The sequence below is a fragment of the Petaurus breviceps genome, unplaced genomic scaffold (genome assembly GCF_028583685.1).
Source record: "Petaurus breviceps papuanus isolate PSGF00001 unplaced genomic scaffold, PetGlider_PUasm1.0 98, whole genome shotgun sequence".
Classification (NCBI taxonomy): domain Eukaryota; kingdom Metazoa; phylum Chordata; class Mammalia; order Diprotodontia; family Petauridae; genus Petaurus; species Petaurus breviceps.
Window position 1 is genome coordinate 17,938,538 of NW_027187460.1, and position 16,570 is coordinate 17,955,107.

At 38.3% G+C, this 16,570-nt stretch overlaps 1 protein-coding gene across 2 annotated transcripts in view; it reads left to right on the forward strand.

Moving 5' to 3' along the window:
• Positions 1-15,937, forward strand: part of TMEM71 (transmembrane protein 71) — a 57,983-nt gene extending 42,046 nt beyond the window's left edge. Inside the window, exons 9-11 of one of the 2 annotated variants that reach the window (XM_069081314.1) lie at positions 4,535-4,596; positions 4,692-4,752; positions 9,770-15,937. In XM_069081314.1, coding sequence (XP_068937415.1) covers positions 4,535-4,596; positions 4,692-4,752; position 9,770 — 124 coding nt within the window. In that variant the 3' untranslated portion in view covers positions 9,771-15,937. The remainder of the gene's footprint in view (positions 1-4,534; positions 4,597-4,691; positions 4,753-9,769) is intronic. The other variant, XM_069081313.1, reaches the window with a different exon arrangement.
• Positions 15,938-16,570: the final 633 nt, after the last annotated feature.

Sequence of the window (16,570 nt, forward strand, 5' to 3'; positions counted from 1 at the left end):
AATATACAAGAGAAATTGGAAATATTCAGAAGAGATAAGGGGCTAGCATTAAGGGGGATCAGGAAAGGTTTCCTGTAGAAGCTAGAAGTTTTGCTGAAATGTGAAGGAAGTCAGGAAAAATTTGCATGATATAGTGACAAAACCATTTAAATATTCAACCTTAAGGTAAAGTCCACCTTGGAGTCCATCTAGGCTCTCAAAACATTCTGGGCAGTGAGATGGAATCTTCGAAAAGCCATGTCCAAATTAAAGCTAAAACTGCTTATTAAAGGCATTCTCATTGTACTTGGCCCTTATAAAAACACTGACCTTTTAACACACAAGGCTAATATTTAGCACAATCACAAAGACACCATTTGTCCAGAGAAGGGATACCAAAAAACACACATTATCTTCTTCCCCTAGCTACTTCTTTTCTACTTAGCACTCTATGGAAGAGGTACAAAAGACAGCTAATTCAGGAAAGTCTCCCTTTGGAAGGAAAGGGATGGTATATACTGTGTGCCAGGCACTGGACTAAATACTTTACAAATATTATCTCATTTAGTCCTCACAACAATGCTGCAAGGTAAGTGTCATTATTATCCTCATTTTGCAGTTGAGGAAACTGAGGCAAATGGAAGTTAAATTATTTCCTTGGGTCATAAAGCTAGTAAGGGTCTGAGGGTGGATTTGAACTCATCTTCCTGACTCCAGGCACAGAACTCTGTCCACACTGCCACCTACCTGCTTCTAGCTGCATTGGGAAAGGTGGATGACATAGCAATACCTGTCCCTTACCTGGGTCCTACTTTTATACTATAAATGATCCATACTCCTTAAAGGCACAAAAATTGTCCTACTGGGTCAAATCTTTTGGCACTATCAGCAACCAACTCTCCAGCTTAAATATCCAACCAGGCACTTTATATGCATAATGGGGAGACAAAGACCTTCATCTGCAAGCCCCTTACACTATGCTGTAGTGCTGACTCATCTCACAGGTCTCAAGTTTAACTCTAACCATGGTGCTGACTCCTTCAACACTAAGATTTCTCCCAGAAATTTTGAGGTAGGGAACCCAAAAGGGCTTTCTTCTCTGTCTTTCACGTGTGGTGTTTTTCCCAGATTCATGTATGGAGACAGGCAAGTCTTAGTCTATTGGTATATCCTCAGTGAGGTTCTTGAATTGAAGTACCTGCTATACCTGAATATTGTAAAGGAAAAAGGATATCTCAGTGCTACCCTACATACAACCCAGTAGTAGGCACTATGGTGATCATTTTTTTAGTCTGTCATATGATAGATTCCCTAGGGGTAGGGAGCAGTCACACATGATGTGCTTAGGATGATAGCAACCTTTCCAGCTTCCCATATACAGCCAGAACTGTCCAACTAAATGCACATAAAATTTCAGCCTCAAAGTTACCTTTTCATCAGAGAAAGAAGGCACCTATTCCAATTTCTTTATGAATATTTAGGTAATACTGTGTTCATTCCCCACTCTGCCAATTTTTGCCTTACCTGACTGCTTTGCTATGAAGAAACTTCTGCCTTGAAATATTGATTGTGGACTGCCCCTCATAGACCATTGTTTCAGGAAAGTCTCAGCCACCATGCCCCACTTCCTTCCCTGCTCCCCGACTATCTCCTACTTGAAAAACACCTTGCCACTGTGCTCTTATCCTGTACTCCCTTATATTTCTCCACAGTTTTGGAACAATGAGCCATGATCAAATCAACTCTTACATTGTTCACAAATGAGGTGTGTCAATTTAATCTACAATTCCTCAATCCATATAACTTTCTGCAGGCCCAACTGTCCCTACCTGGCCACTACTCTCCTTTGTATATTGTTTCTCCCATTGTAATGTGAGCCCTTTAAGGATGAAGACTAACTATACTTTTAAAAAAATTTGTAGCTCTTAGCACTATGCTTGGTTCATAACAACTGCAGAACAAATGCTTTTTCATTTGTTCATTCATTCATTCATCCAGGATCACCTGGGCTAGCACTTCATTAACAAATCACACCAATTGTTCTCACTAAAGAAGAAGGTTCAGAATAACTCTTCTATGTTTTTCAGGTTGTTTTGTGGGTTTACAATATAATCTTGCCTCGACTCTCCTCCCTCCCCCAGTTCAGTTATTCCTTCATAGTGGGTACTCAGTGTCATCCACCAGTAAAGAACACAATTATGAGAAAAATTCTAATTATTACCTTAGCTCCCCAATGCATATAAGATAAATTGAAGATTCTGTTTGGTATTCAAGGTCTTTTAAAATCTGATCTCATCCTTTACAGCTTACCTTACTTTCCATAACTCTGCTCTGCCCAAAAGAATAGAAATTTTGATGGCTGAAACCTCACAAGATATCTTGGGGTTTACAGGCTAGAATATATATATATACATATATATATATATATATATGTATATATATATATATTTAAGGACCAAACCTTAAACATAAATCACTTTGACTCTTACAAATTGGCCAACAATAGGTCCAAGCCCAAGCCTACCTTGGTTGTTCTTTGGGTTTTGATGGACCAGAGTAAATAGCAATTGAATGGGTGTTGCCTCAGACAAACTGAGACCTGGGAAAGAACCCAGCTTTAAAAAGCCAAGGTCTCCCACTGACTCAGTCTTCTCTGTTTTCTAAACATAGTCATTTTCATTTTTAAGGGTTTTTTTCATGCTGTTCACCTCCCCTTCTCTTCCAAATCCTACCTATTCTTCAGGATAGAGTTCAAGTATCTCTTTCCTGCTAAGCCTTTATGAGCTATTCTAGACCACGTTCATCTCACTTACTGAATTCCTATTTCATTTATTATCTGCATTAATCATTTAGACATGCAATTATATATCACTTTTGGGTGGAATACAGGTGGGCGGGGACCATGTCTTTATTTGTGCCTCCTTAGTGCTCACCATATTACAAATGGTAGTTTCTCAATAAATACTTGTCAAATGAATGAATGAATGAATACTTAATATCCCAAACACTTTTATGGATATATGAGTTCCACTGAGAAAAAAAGGCTTACTTCTGAGAGGCAGTGTCTTGTCATATTTAGAGAATTGGACTGAGAATTGGTACAATCTGGTTCAAATCCTGCCTCAAGAGACTTATTTAGCTGTGTGATAATGGTCAAATCACTTAACCATTCAGAGTCATAGTTTTCATATCTGCAAAATGGGGATAAACAGAACAGGTTAAGATCAAGTGACTCTGGTCCTTATCACCTAAGTGAATTTGGGCAAGTCATTTAATCTATCTGTTCTTCAGTTTCCTATTTCATAAAATGAGGTTGTTGGACTAGATCAGCAGTGTCAAATTCTAATAGAAACAGGGGCCACAAAACTGTACATAAAGATCTTTATGGGCTGTATGTAGACTTAGTTTTAAAATATAACATTATCTGTGTTCTACTGTATTTTTATTTATTTTGTTAAATTGTTCTCAATTTAATTTTAACCCATTTTGGGCCATACTTGAAAGTGTTGTGGGGCATATGTGGCCTGACACCTGTGGACTAAAGGATCTCAAGGGTCCTCTTTAAATCCTATGACTCCTATAATGGTTCATCAATCAATGTGTTTCAACATTTTAACTTTATTATATTGACCTACAAGTTCTCAAGTTTTGAATGTGTGTGACATACAAAACAAATTAATAACAAAAAGAAGATTTCAAAAGGATTCAAGCACTAACCAAATTAGGAAAATGTAAATTTTTAGAAGCATAAGTTAGATAAAGCTATTTGATATGCCAATAATTGCATGATTTTTATCCTTTCATGAAGCAGGTCCTTCAAGGACCTCTATTTAGTCACAATGCATTTCTTTAGCTCCGTTCTATATGTATTTGATGCATCTTATGTTATTATAATCATTTTAGCATTTATAAAATGCTTTAAAGTTTGCAAAGTACTTTAAAATATTATTTAATTTTATCCCTACAATGATCCTGGGAGGTAGGTGCTATTATTATTTCCACTTTACAGATGAGGAAACTGGAAGACAGAGATTAAATGACTGAACCAGAGTGATAAAATCTGAGGCTGGATTTGAACTCAGGTCTTCCTGAATCTTAGTCTAGCCCTATAGCCGTATCATCACCTAGCTAGGTCTTAATATGTTAAATAATTTAGTCTTTTCATAGGATCAGAGATTTAGAGATGGAAAGGGCCTTTTGACCCTAACATGTTACAGAAGAGGAAACTGAGTCTGAGAGAGGTTAAGTGACTTACCTAGGATCACATAGCCAGTAAATATCTGAGGCTATGTTAGAACTCAGGAATACCTCATTCCAAGCTTGGCACTCTATCCACTGTACTACCTAGCTTATGAATTCAGGCTAGCTTGATACATTTAGAATAATTTAACCTTAACTGTTTTTATGAGCTTTAAATTAATGATTTGTTAATAATCTCATGATAAGTTATCCCTTTAAAGTTTATCATCAGGTGCTAGAGGAATGCTTTTGTCCAGAAGAAATCATGCCATTATCTTGCTAAATATGAGAAATATTTTTGTTGTTGTTTTTAAAGATGCTCTATGAGAGGATTATTCACTGCCCTTTTGACATTTTCACTGATGTTCATCATAATTTGTAAGTACTTCTCTTCTAAGAGTTGGCCTGATATTGATATAATCAGATTTGGGTCATAATGAAACTTTTAAAATAATCTCTCTTTCTCATCCAAGATCTTATCAAGTCACTGCTTCTCAGCCTTGCCAGCTCTTTCAAAGCTAGTGATCAAGCATGGTAAGTGGTACATGATTTTTTTTTCATCTTAGTTCAGATTGAGTTTATCTAAATCTGATAACTGGGGAGCAAATTTAAGACTTGTTTAGGCTGGATCATGAGTGGCAATGAAGAGGCATAGTTCAAGTTCCCTCCTGAATAGTTAGGTTTTCCATTGCTATGATCTAAGAAGTTGTAAGTCTGCTTTCTAAATCTTTTATTTTTTTTAAGCAATCAGGGTTAAGTAACTTGCTCAAGGTTACATGGCCAGGTGTTTCTGGGTGGGTGCTAAGTGTCTGAGCCCGGTTTCGATCCCCAGGTCATCCCGACACTGGAACCGGTGCTCTTACTTGCTGTGCTACCTGGCCACCCCTGCTTTCTAAATCTTATATTAATACCTGTTAAGGAGGCATTTCTGTTAGACAGAAAGGCCCAGCACCTGAACAAAGGCTTGAAAATTTCTAGTCTAGGTACTCAAGATCAGGGATGGCTACTGCATCTTCTTTGTATCCCTAGCACTGAGAAGAGTTCCTGCAGTGTAGTAAGAAATGTTTGCTGCCTGGCTGGTGGCTTAAAAACTTGTGGTCTTGTGTGTTATGTGATTTCACTACTACCCCAAGTTACAAGGTTACAAATTACAAACCTTAGAGCTGATTAAACAACAGGCACACTGCTATTCCTCTAATGTAGTGAAATAATTCTGGTTTACAAATCTTGTTTTTCTCTGGCATTTCAGACTCATTTAACATTCCTCCTCTACTATTGACTTTAATGGTTTTGGGAAGGTTGTGCCAGTAGACTACAAGCTCTGGCAGGCTCTACCAAGCTAGAAAAGTTTAGAGAATAGACCTGATGATAGACTGTTTATTTTTGAAGGAACAGCTTAAGTATAATGAGACTCAAAATCCAGTTGGCTACAGGGTGATTAATTTATTTTGGGCAATAGCCCAAATTTTGGCAATAGCCAAAAGACAACCTAGTCTGGGATCATAAAATCACAGGATTTTTGATCTAGAGCTGAAAAGGACTTTAGAGACCATTGAATACAATTCCCTCGTTTCATACATGAGGACACTGAAACACAGTGAGGTTACGTGACTTGTCCTAGGTTATATAGTAAATATCTGAGGCAGTATTCCAACTAAAATGCTCCTGACTCTGAGCCCAACATTTTCTCCAGGAGATATCATATACCAAAATATTCTGAATCCTTGAAGTATCAATATAAGAAGAAATATCTGAAGATGTTCATAGCATTTCAAAGAGACTATAACATTATAGGAGGCGCATTTTATTTTCTATAATTATAAACCTGAACATCAAAAAATAGGTAGATAAAGTGTTAAATTTCATCTAAACAAATTCAGTGATTTTTAACAATCACTTAAATTAGTCAATACTGATCAGGGAGACCAGTATTTAAACCTTGTCTCTTAACCATAGGCAAGTCAGTCAGTCAACAGCATTTAAGTACATACAATATGCTAGGCACTATAATTAAGTATTGGAGATACAAAGAAAGGCAGAGATACCAATCCTTTCCATTAAGGAGCATACATTTTAACAGAGAAGGCATGTAAATTACTAGGTATGTATAAGATATATGCAAAATAAATGGAAATCTCAGATGGGAAGGCACTAACAACAAAGGGAGCTGGGGAAGGCCCCATGCAGAAAGTAGGCCTTGGGATGAGTCTTAAATGGACCAAGGAAACTAAGAGGCAGAGATTAGGAAGGAAGATATATCAGACATGGGGAGTAGCCAGTGTAAAGCCATGGAGATAGTAGATAATGGGCAAGAAATAATCATTTATTTAGCACTTACTATGTACAAAGTAAAAGTACTAAATGCTGGGGATACAAATAAAAATTAAAAAAAAAAATGCTCCTGCCATCAAGGTAACACTTAAAAGGGAGTTGAAAAGGGAGGTCAGTGAGAAAGTACTTTTCAAGGGTTAATGGTGCGTGCTCCTACTAATAATGTAAAAGAAAATTAGCCTGGGGATCCATTCAGAGTTGAGTATGTACAATTAACATAATATCACAGGACTTTTGGCTTTGATAAGTATTTAATGAACTTGTCCAACAGGGCTTTGCTTGCTTTGAGAGTCAAGAGTTGAGTGTCAGAATTAGGACTCAGTCATTGGTGGGATGAGCTAGATTCTATTAGTTCATTTATTAATTCATTCAATTACTAACTATAACTTTGAAGTTAGACAAACCCATTAGGCTGGGTAAGAGTTCAGGAAAAATCCCAGCAGTCAGCTGTAGGAGGGAGTCTGACAGGCAAGCAGGTGAAATCAGAGATGCTCAATAGTAGGAAAAATCCCATTAGTAAATAGCATCAGATAATCTGGCAGTGGGCATAGACAGAGTTCCAGAGAGCCAGGTGGTTTGCAATAGAGAAATCTGGCAATGGGTAACTAGCAGGATTCCACTTATTGGAAGAATGAGGTAGAGAGGCGAACAAGGCAAGATGTCAGTCTAAGAGATCCTGGAGTACCAGGAATGGTGTTGTACCAGAAGAATCCCATTGCTTCTGCAACAAGGACTCAGGCATGCCAAAGGGAAGAGGGGAAGGCTCAGAAACTGTTATTAAGGACGCAGATGCCACATATAGGGCCATTACTGTTATTTGCTGTGCTTAAGACCTCTAGCTGGTTTAGGCACAGCCCAACAAAGAAAACCTTCCCCAGAGATGCACAAAACAGGGGAACGTAAACTCAGAAATGAAGCAGAAGCCACTAAGCTAACTGTAGAACTTCTCAGCTAACCAGGATTCTGCTATACTATTTTACCTGCAGAGTCCTTCATTGGCTTTCTTTCTTTCCAAAATGTTCAACGGCAGAGTCAGAGTATGAGGGCTGGGCCACCCCATCACAGATGCCTGCACTCTCTCTCCATGTAAGCTACATGCTGGGCACCTCCGAGGGAAAAGAGATGCTGTTGCCATATTTAGGGCCATTAGCAGCAGCTGTTTCCTGTCTGCCCCATGATTCAATTGCCCTGCTTTTTTCTGTGGTAATATGTAAACTAAGCAAGAAACTCAGGCATGGGGATGGATAAAACAAAGACCTTGTACACAGAACTAGGGTATAAGACAGAAGCAGTCACAAGGAACAAATCTAAAATTTAGTTACCGGCATCAGGCTACAAAGCCAGAACTTGGCCAAAAGTAAGACTTGTGATGCAGACCCACCAGACCATTGATTCAGGAGTCTATTTATCTTCCCAACTTACAGGTTGTATTTGTCCCAGAATCTTGGGATTGGTTGAACTTGTGTGTGTATTAAGTAGTCTCTGCTGTAGAAGTTAAAGTAAAATCAAGGCAGGAAGGTAAACAGGTCAAAAGGATCATTTTGGCTTTATGGCCCCCACTTCTAGGACTACATGTCACTATGAACCCATTGGATGTATTATTGACTCAGTGAGCATACGCACAATGCATTAGGTCCTGGATGGGGAGGAAAGCGGCAGAAAGCAGGATGAAGGTGTTCCAAAGTAATAGAATAAGTTATGGCACAGGGGAAGGGCCCTGGATTAGAGTGAGACAACATGCCTTCAAACACTCCCTCTGCCAATGTACCAACTTACATTTGTATAAAAAGTTAGGGTTTTGCAAAGCTTTCTATACATGCAGCCTCACAACAATTTTGTCAGATAGGTGCTATTATCATTTTACAGGGGAGAAAATGAAGACTCCGGTCAAATGACTTGCTCATAGTCACATAACTAGGAAGTGTAAGAGGTGGGATTAAAATCTTAAATTATCAAGAATAAGTGCTAAATCATTGCTTATTTCCTGCATGCCATCTACTATCTCCATGCCTTTGCACTGGCTATTCTCCATGTCTGATGTTCTTTCCTTTCTGATCTCTGCCTCTTAGTTTCCTTGGCTCCCTTTAAGACTGTATTAGCAAACACCTTAGCACACCCAGAATGGCTTTCCAGAAGGCCTTCAAAAAGGGGTTAACAAACCTACTTTTAATTACATTCACTAGTTCAGGAGAAAGGTCAGCACCCTGAACTTGGAGAAAATACAAGCAGAGAAATTAGTACAAAGGCCAACAGACAGGGCTCCAACTGTCTGAGAAAAGCAATATTGCTGTACACTTTACATACTGGATCGAGGGAGCACAGACTTCTAAGCAGTCAGGGGGTTCTGAACATATGTTCATTTCTGATCTCTGAACTCAAAGTCTCAACCAGGTAATCAAAAGATCCTTCTCATGAGTGAACCCCAAAAGCAAAGTGTCAGCCTCCCAGAATACATACAGAGACCAGGCCCTTGATTGTCTCAGAGTAGAAGGCATGAAACCTACTTGACTCAGTACTGCTGTGAATTATCAGGGTTCAAAGGAGAGTAATCCTTCAGATGTTTGCAATGTAGCCTGAGCCTAGGAAACTGAACTCCAACAATAAGCAGAAAAAAAAGCAAAAACCAAAATCCCTCCTTGCTTATGCTCACAAAGACTCATCCGGATCATACCCAGATTTTCCTAACTCCAAGCCCTGTGTGCTCTCCAAAATTCAACAGTTTCTCTCTGTGTGACCTTGAATAAGTCACAATATCTATGAATCTTATTGTAAAGGAAGGGGTTGGAATATGATCTCTGAGATCCCTTTTAACCCTAAATCTAGGATCTTATTATTTCAGATGATCTTTTTAGCACCATCTGTAAAGGCAGACCCCAAAGCTGGAGGACTGAGGGAGGAAGGATTGTTATTGACTGGGAAGATTGGGGAAGGTGTCATGAAGTTGATGGCATGGCCTAGCAGACAAATGGTGAAGTTGTGGTTGGAAAGGAGAAAGGGTTTAACTTAGATGGAATCATGGTATTTTTAAAATGTTCAGTCTCCATCTCCTATAAGCACAGGTATAATCTATCTCTTGTAATTTATTATTTCATTCCTATTTAACTTTAAGTAAGTGTACATACTTTGCATATAAATTATTTTTAATCTCCAGAATAGGTAATGAACTTCTGGTAAAGAGGAATTGATTGTAGTTTTCAATTTTTTTCCTTCTCCATTCTAGATTTGCCAAAGAATGAAAATAATTCCAGCACTTATAGAGTTACTTTCTGGCATCTGAATGTTAAGAAATTAGTAGAATTACAGTTAATTCTTATTTTTCCACACTAATGGAGGGAAACAATATCACAGATAATTCCAAAATGCATTTATATTTGGCTATATGATTAAAAAATAAATCAGAGGTTAATCTTCCTAAAATTTAGCTTAGGATAATATTTTTAAAATTGCCTTTCTTATGCATACCTTGAATAGTGAGAAGACAGGGACCCAGAAATAGGAAAGATATTAGACCCAGAAGAGGCATGAGAAGACAATTCAATTTTGGATTGAAAATACTTACTGTATAATCTTCAACTTCAACAACATTTAGAAAGTGCTACTATATACAAAGCACCATTCTAGTTATTAGAGGAGATTCAAATATGAAATAGTACATAGATCTTGCCCTATAGAGTTCACAGTCTAGTAGAAGGATGAAACAAATATTGGTCTCTGACCAACCCCTGTCCTCTCCCCCTAAAGAGACAAGTTATTACAAGTTATTCAATTAATTATAAGGATTATGTATGTCATTGTCCTATTTCCTGGTCCCTTTATGATATGTGAACAATTTTCTCTGATGGAATTAAACCACAGCAACCTCATTGAGTGAACAAAAATTAGACAATACCTTTGCAGGACTTTAAATAGCTAAGTTCTGTAAACAGTGGTTCAGTTGGAGGCACTTACAGGTTGGGAGAACTTTGTGGAGGTGATTCTTGCAGGGTGGAGGGGAGGGGAGGAGGGAATTTCTTTCTACTCTCCCTTGTTGACTATGGTATATAGCAAACAGTGGGAGATACTCTAGCAGTTCAAGAATTTGTTGGTTCAAGAGAATTCCAAGTCCTACTGAGGGAGCAGAGACATAGTCCAGATTGAAGTATGTACATAAAGGCAGTCAATTAAACAAGGAAGCAGCTTTGGGAATGTCAGCAAAGATGAGCAATAGACCTTTTGGACCCAACTCAGCAAGCTGCCCTGCAGAGAAACTACACCCAAGAAAAGCCGTGGCACTACGAGGACACTATGAAGAGAGAAAGGACTTCCAGCCCCTACAGAACCAGGAGCTGGGAGTGACCTTTGCCACCTGTGTGTCCTACACATGTGCTTCAATACCATAGTGCTCAAAGTTTTAGCACATTCTTGCCATGGACATTGTGTGGATCTGTGGGAGAGTATGCCCCAGGTGTATGTGGAGAATGTTCTATACTGTTGTTACTTTGTAATCTTAGTACATAAATGCCTTTGCTTAAATGTGTCCACTGACTGAAGGTTAATGGGAAACACACTAGTAGGGGCTCATGAGTCATAGATTAGGAAGGGTTATCCCTCAGGGTATACCCTTGAAACCTGAGAAAAGTCTTCCTCTTGGTGGTACATCTGGATATTTGTGCGTGTTGAGTTGGGAGGAGTAGCCCAAATTACTATGATACATATAAATAAGTACATTAAGCCAAGTCCTGTTGGAGGAATGACAGAGGGCAAAGATAAGTACTGACTAGGGACAGCAGGATAGACTTGATGAATTTCATTGTACCTGGGATGGGATAGAATGTCAATAAATAGAGTTGAGATGGGCGGATGGAATTCTAAGTGTAAGATAAGCATGAGTAGAGTCTCATACAGTATTAAAAAGGGATGATAAGTAGTCTAGTTTGACTGGCATAGCAAATCTAAAGGAAAATATCATGAAGTATTCCCAAGTATAAGGCTAAGGAATTTAAATTTCATTGGGTAAATAATAGGGAGCCATTGACACATTTTGAGTAGGAGAGTGTTTTTCTGAGTAAAAAGGAAAATTAGCCTGATAGGCTTGTCAACTGAAGCAAGGAGAATACAAAGGTGAATAGACGGATCAGTAGACTTTTAGGTAACTCCAGGAGGGTAGGAATAAAGAGGAGAGAATTTAAGATTGGAGAAGTTGAAAATGGAGCAGTTGATTCCCCAGGTAGGTAGTTGAATTACATGGCAGCTCTTTGGCCTTTAAGAGATTACACAAAAGCATTCTTATTAAAATAAGTCTGTACAATGTTTACACATGGTCACTTTATATTCTAAATGCTCATACCTTTCAGAATAAGATATTAAAATGCTTAGCCATAAGTGTGAAACAGTGGCACTTTTGGAGTCCAAATATCTGCGTTCAAGTCTCATCTCTGATATTACCTGTATTACCTTGGGCAAAACATTTAACTCCTTGGGTAGGACTCAGTTTCCTCATCTGTAAAAATGAGGGGGTTAGACTAGATGGTTTATGAAGTTCCTTCCACCTCTAGAACTATGATGCTATTATCAACCAATTTCCAAGTCTTATTTTGGAATCTTAGTAACTTTTGCTAACTTGTTCTCATCATCTCTAGGATAGGTCTTACAAGGGTAAATATCTGGTCTAAAATTTTGATGGTATTGCAGGAATGGTAGGGAATAGAAAAATGGGGGAATGGCACCTGCAGGGAATCAGATGTGATTTGCCATGGCCATGAGGACAGCAAACACCAAATGAAAATGTAGATTAGATTACTATGTTGAGGTCCATAGGGAATACATGGGCTCAGTAAGGCAAGAGCTAAACCCTACATGAGCTAAAAGCAAAGAGGCAGGTATTGAAAGGTACAATCATGACTGAATGACCAATTTGATCATACTCAGTTTGCCCTCTGACAGTCTGCCTTTTTTTTTTTTACAGTAAATTCATGTATTCCATCTACTCTTCCTACAATTTCTTCTAAGAGTGGTCATCACCCCACTAGACACACACAATACTGTCCATAACAAATGTGTGGTATAGTGGGAAGTGTGCTCGATCTGGAGTCAGATGACTAGGGCTGAAATCCTATCTTTGCTCAGTACCTACCCATTTGACCTTGGGAAAGCCATTTCTCTGTGCCTCAGTTTCTTCCTCTGTAAAATGAAGAGTTTAGATTAGTCAGAGGTTCTTATCCTTTTTAATGTCATTAGACCCCTTTGGAAGACTAGTGAAGCCCAGGGATCTCCTTTTAAGAATATATTTTTTTAATTCATAAAATAAAATACTTAAGATGACAAAAGGAAACCAAAGGTTGTTAAAAAAAAAAAAAGATGTATTTTTCCCCCATCCAAATTCCTGCACCCTCTGAAATCTAGACATGGGCTCCATACCTGGACTAAATGATCTCTAAGTTTTCTTCCAATTCTAGGTTCTAGAATGTTATACCTAGGGGTGGAAAGGGGCTGAAAGTGGGGAGCAAAGACAGACAAGAATGAGGACACAAATGAATGGAATTAATGAGAAATGGATCATTTATAAGAAAGTGAGAGATTTCCTGTAAGTGCATTAGCCTTTCTGGAGCCTTTTCTGATGATTAGTTTGGTCTATCTGGGCAGGACTCTTCTCTAGCTCTCTGGAATTATCCTCAGAGACTCCTGGGCCCAATTGTGGGTCAATTTGTTTTTCTCTTGGTTTAAGTGTGAAATAAGAACCTTTCCAATTCATTGGAATGCTAAACCCTGAACTTTATCGATCTAAAGGGGACAGGAAAATCAGTCCCTGTTATCCTCCACTAAACCCTTGCATTTTAATAAATGTTGCTGCCCTTTGCCTCTCTTTCCTTCCATCCCCCTTTTGAAAGCAGATATACAGACTGAATGTTCTCTCTCCCCCTTGCCTGAGGGCAGGCCCTGCCACTGAACAGGCAAAGTCAATTTTCCTCTCTGCAGCATTGGCACTTCTAAAGTTGGTTGGCAACAACTGCCATATGACCTTGTCCTCATGTGGCCTCTCCAGAATTTTAGTTTCTATCTTTTCCCATCTCCTCTTGGCTGGCTCCACTTTTCAATCCACAAAGAGCCAGAAGGTGAGCAGCCTGGATGGCAGGTGGGCACAGGGCTGGTTTTGTTTCTTGATTCTGGTTCAGTTTACCCAGGGCAGGATTCAGTGGGGAGAAGAAATGGACTTTTACTGGCAGTTTTTACATAAGTTTCAACATCAAGCTGAAGGTGGATCGTATAATAATTGTGGTGTTTTCTGCTTTGCTTAAAATTCCACAGGGAACCCCTACAAGAGAGACAATGCACAGACCATAGAACAGCTGTTATTTGTGGATGCCTAGAGGGCATTTTCTCAATCTTTTGATGCTGATAGAGGAAAACAGCCACATTTCCCTGGCTTCACTTTGGGGAATGTTAGTCACTGTCACTGCAGCCAGTCTAGGAAGGGTTATGTCTTCTTTTACACAGTAAAGCCTCCTTAATACAAATCCCATCCCATACATTTGGAAGCAGTGATAACTTGGGCAAGGATTAGACTGTGGTTGACCTTTGTGCATCTGAGAAAAAAAAGAATCTGCTAATCCTTATGTGAACATGACTGCATTAAGACTGATTAAATTAATTCATGAGTTCACTCAGGAAACTTTTGCCTGTGAAAATGACAATGGATCCATCTAAGTATCTTCAGAGGATGTTAGAATTATGAAATATTAGAGCTGGAAGGGTCTTTAGAGATCACCAAGTCCAGCTCCGTAAAGTAAGGAGGATGATGTTCCTAGCTCACATTTCTAGGGCAAATTGTATACTTCAAAGAGCTTTTCTCACACCCATCACCCAAGGTCCATCTAACCAGTATTATGACCCCCGTTTTTAAGCTGAAGAAACTCAGTCACAAAGTAGTGAAATGACTTGCCTGTTCCCACATACACAGTAAGCAAATTGTTAGCATGACTACTATAAGAAGGGAAAATATCCGATTTTGCTAGTTATTGAGATTGTTAAATCCTATTGGGTTGTGGGGATTCCTAGGTAAATAGCTAGCTAGCATTTTTATAGCACTTAAAGGTTTGTAAAACTCTTTTTATAAATCTGATTTGTTCCTCGCAACAACCTGGTAAAGTAGGTGCCATTATTATTTCTGTTTTACAGATGCAGAAACTGAGGTTGTGACTTGCCCAGGATCTTACAGCTAGTAAGTGCCTGAGGCAGGACTTGAACTCTAGTCTTCCTGACTCCAAGTACAGCATTCTGTCCATTGTACCACCTTTAGTTGAACCACTCAAAATGATTACAAAGTTTTACTGTAGAGTAAGAGGTATTTATTTAAGGGAATGGGGTCTACTGAATATAGACTATAAGGGAATTCTTAGCTCAGTGATGAGCATACTCATATAGTATAAGATGAACTACCAAGTACATGAACCAATGAGGGAATAATTAGCTGAAAAACATAGTTATCAATAATGACTTCTATATAATAAAAATGGAACCTTTAGCAATAATCCTAGAAATTTGTGGCACACATTTTTTCCTGGGAAAGAGGATTACCAATGAACATACTTGATCATGCATCACTATAGATCATTCTATCAGTGACAAAGAGAAAACATGAGAAAAAGTCAAACCTCCACTGCTTTGTCATACTAAAGAGAAAAAGAAAGGAGAGGAGAGGAGAAGAAAGGAGAGGAGAGGAGAGGAGAAGAGAGGAGAGGAAAGGGAGGAGTCAAGTTATTTTAGGTTACCAGTACAGTACAGCACAACATCAGAATGAGGCAGTGCCCATTTACACTGGGAACTCTGATAGCAAGAAAACAATTTAAAACAAGAGAAAGAAAAGATCCATTATGTGAACTGAAAGCCATCTCTAAGTCTGATCCCCATGAAATAAAGATGGTCCGACTTTATTGGACAATGGAAAGTCATTCCCTCAATTCTGTGATTTTGGGGAGAAATGTTCTGTACTGGTGAGCTAGGTGGGAAAAGGGATAAGTTATTCTATCTTTCCCATTCAAACAGCTAGGATTAATAATAAGTATTAACAATGACATTGTAAGGGTGAATGGAGATGAGAACAGTGCTTTATGATCTTAAGCAAGTGGGGAGCTGAGGACACACCTCATAACAAAATGGTGGAGCTGAGGCATTTCTTCTGACTCCAAATCCAGAACTATTTTGAGCATACCACGCCAAACTGCCAATGGAATAATATGCAGTTATATTGGATTATAAATATGTGGACTATGTTAATATATATAAATGTGTACACAAAATAGCCTTAATTGAAAAGAATAATGTAATATCATTTGCATATTAAAGCACAACTGTATAAAAGCACGCATGAACAACATTAATAAAAATGGAAGAGAATTTGGAGTGACACATAGTTTGACTTTGATGTATAATACATTTATTATGAAGAGTTGCTTAAAGTCATAATAAAGTTTTTGTAATACTTACTGAATGGTTATTACCTGCAAGTACTATACACCATAAGCAATAGAAGGAAGTAGAAAATAGTTTCTGCCCTCAAGAAGCTTATATTCTAGAAGGGTTCACAACCCAGGAATGATAACATGCAAAATAAGAATTTTAGTAATTCACTCATTTATTCAACAAATATTTATTCAACCTCTACAATGCCCAGAACACTATCCCAAAAGCTGCAGGTGTTGAGAGAAAAACATAGAACTTGCCCTAATAAGATTTTGCGTTTAACTGGAGGATAAGACCAAAATGCAGATCCATATAATACACAATATCACATGCGTGTTAGAGATGAACCAAAGAAAGTGCAATGTGAAGTCTGAGGCTAATGGTGGCACAGTTTTGGCAGGACTTAGGAATCCATTTACAAGATAATTGAAAGACGAAATGACACCACATGCTTGGAAAAAATCATAGGCCTTATTACAAAAGTAATTAATAAGTCAATCAACAGGCATTTTTTAAGTATTACTTTCTTAAATAGTGGAGAAACAATTTCAATTTCAAGGAGCATTCCTTTTAATGAGAAAGA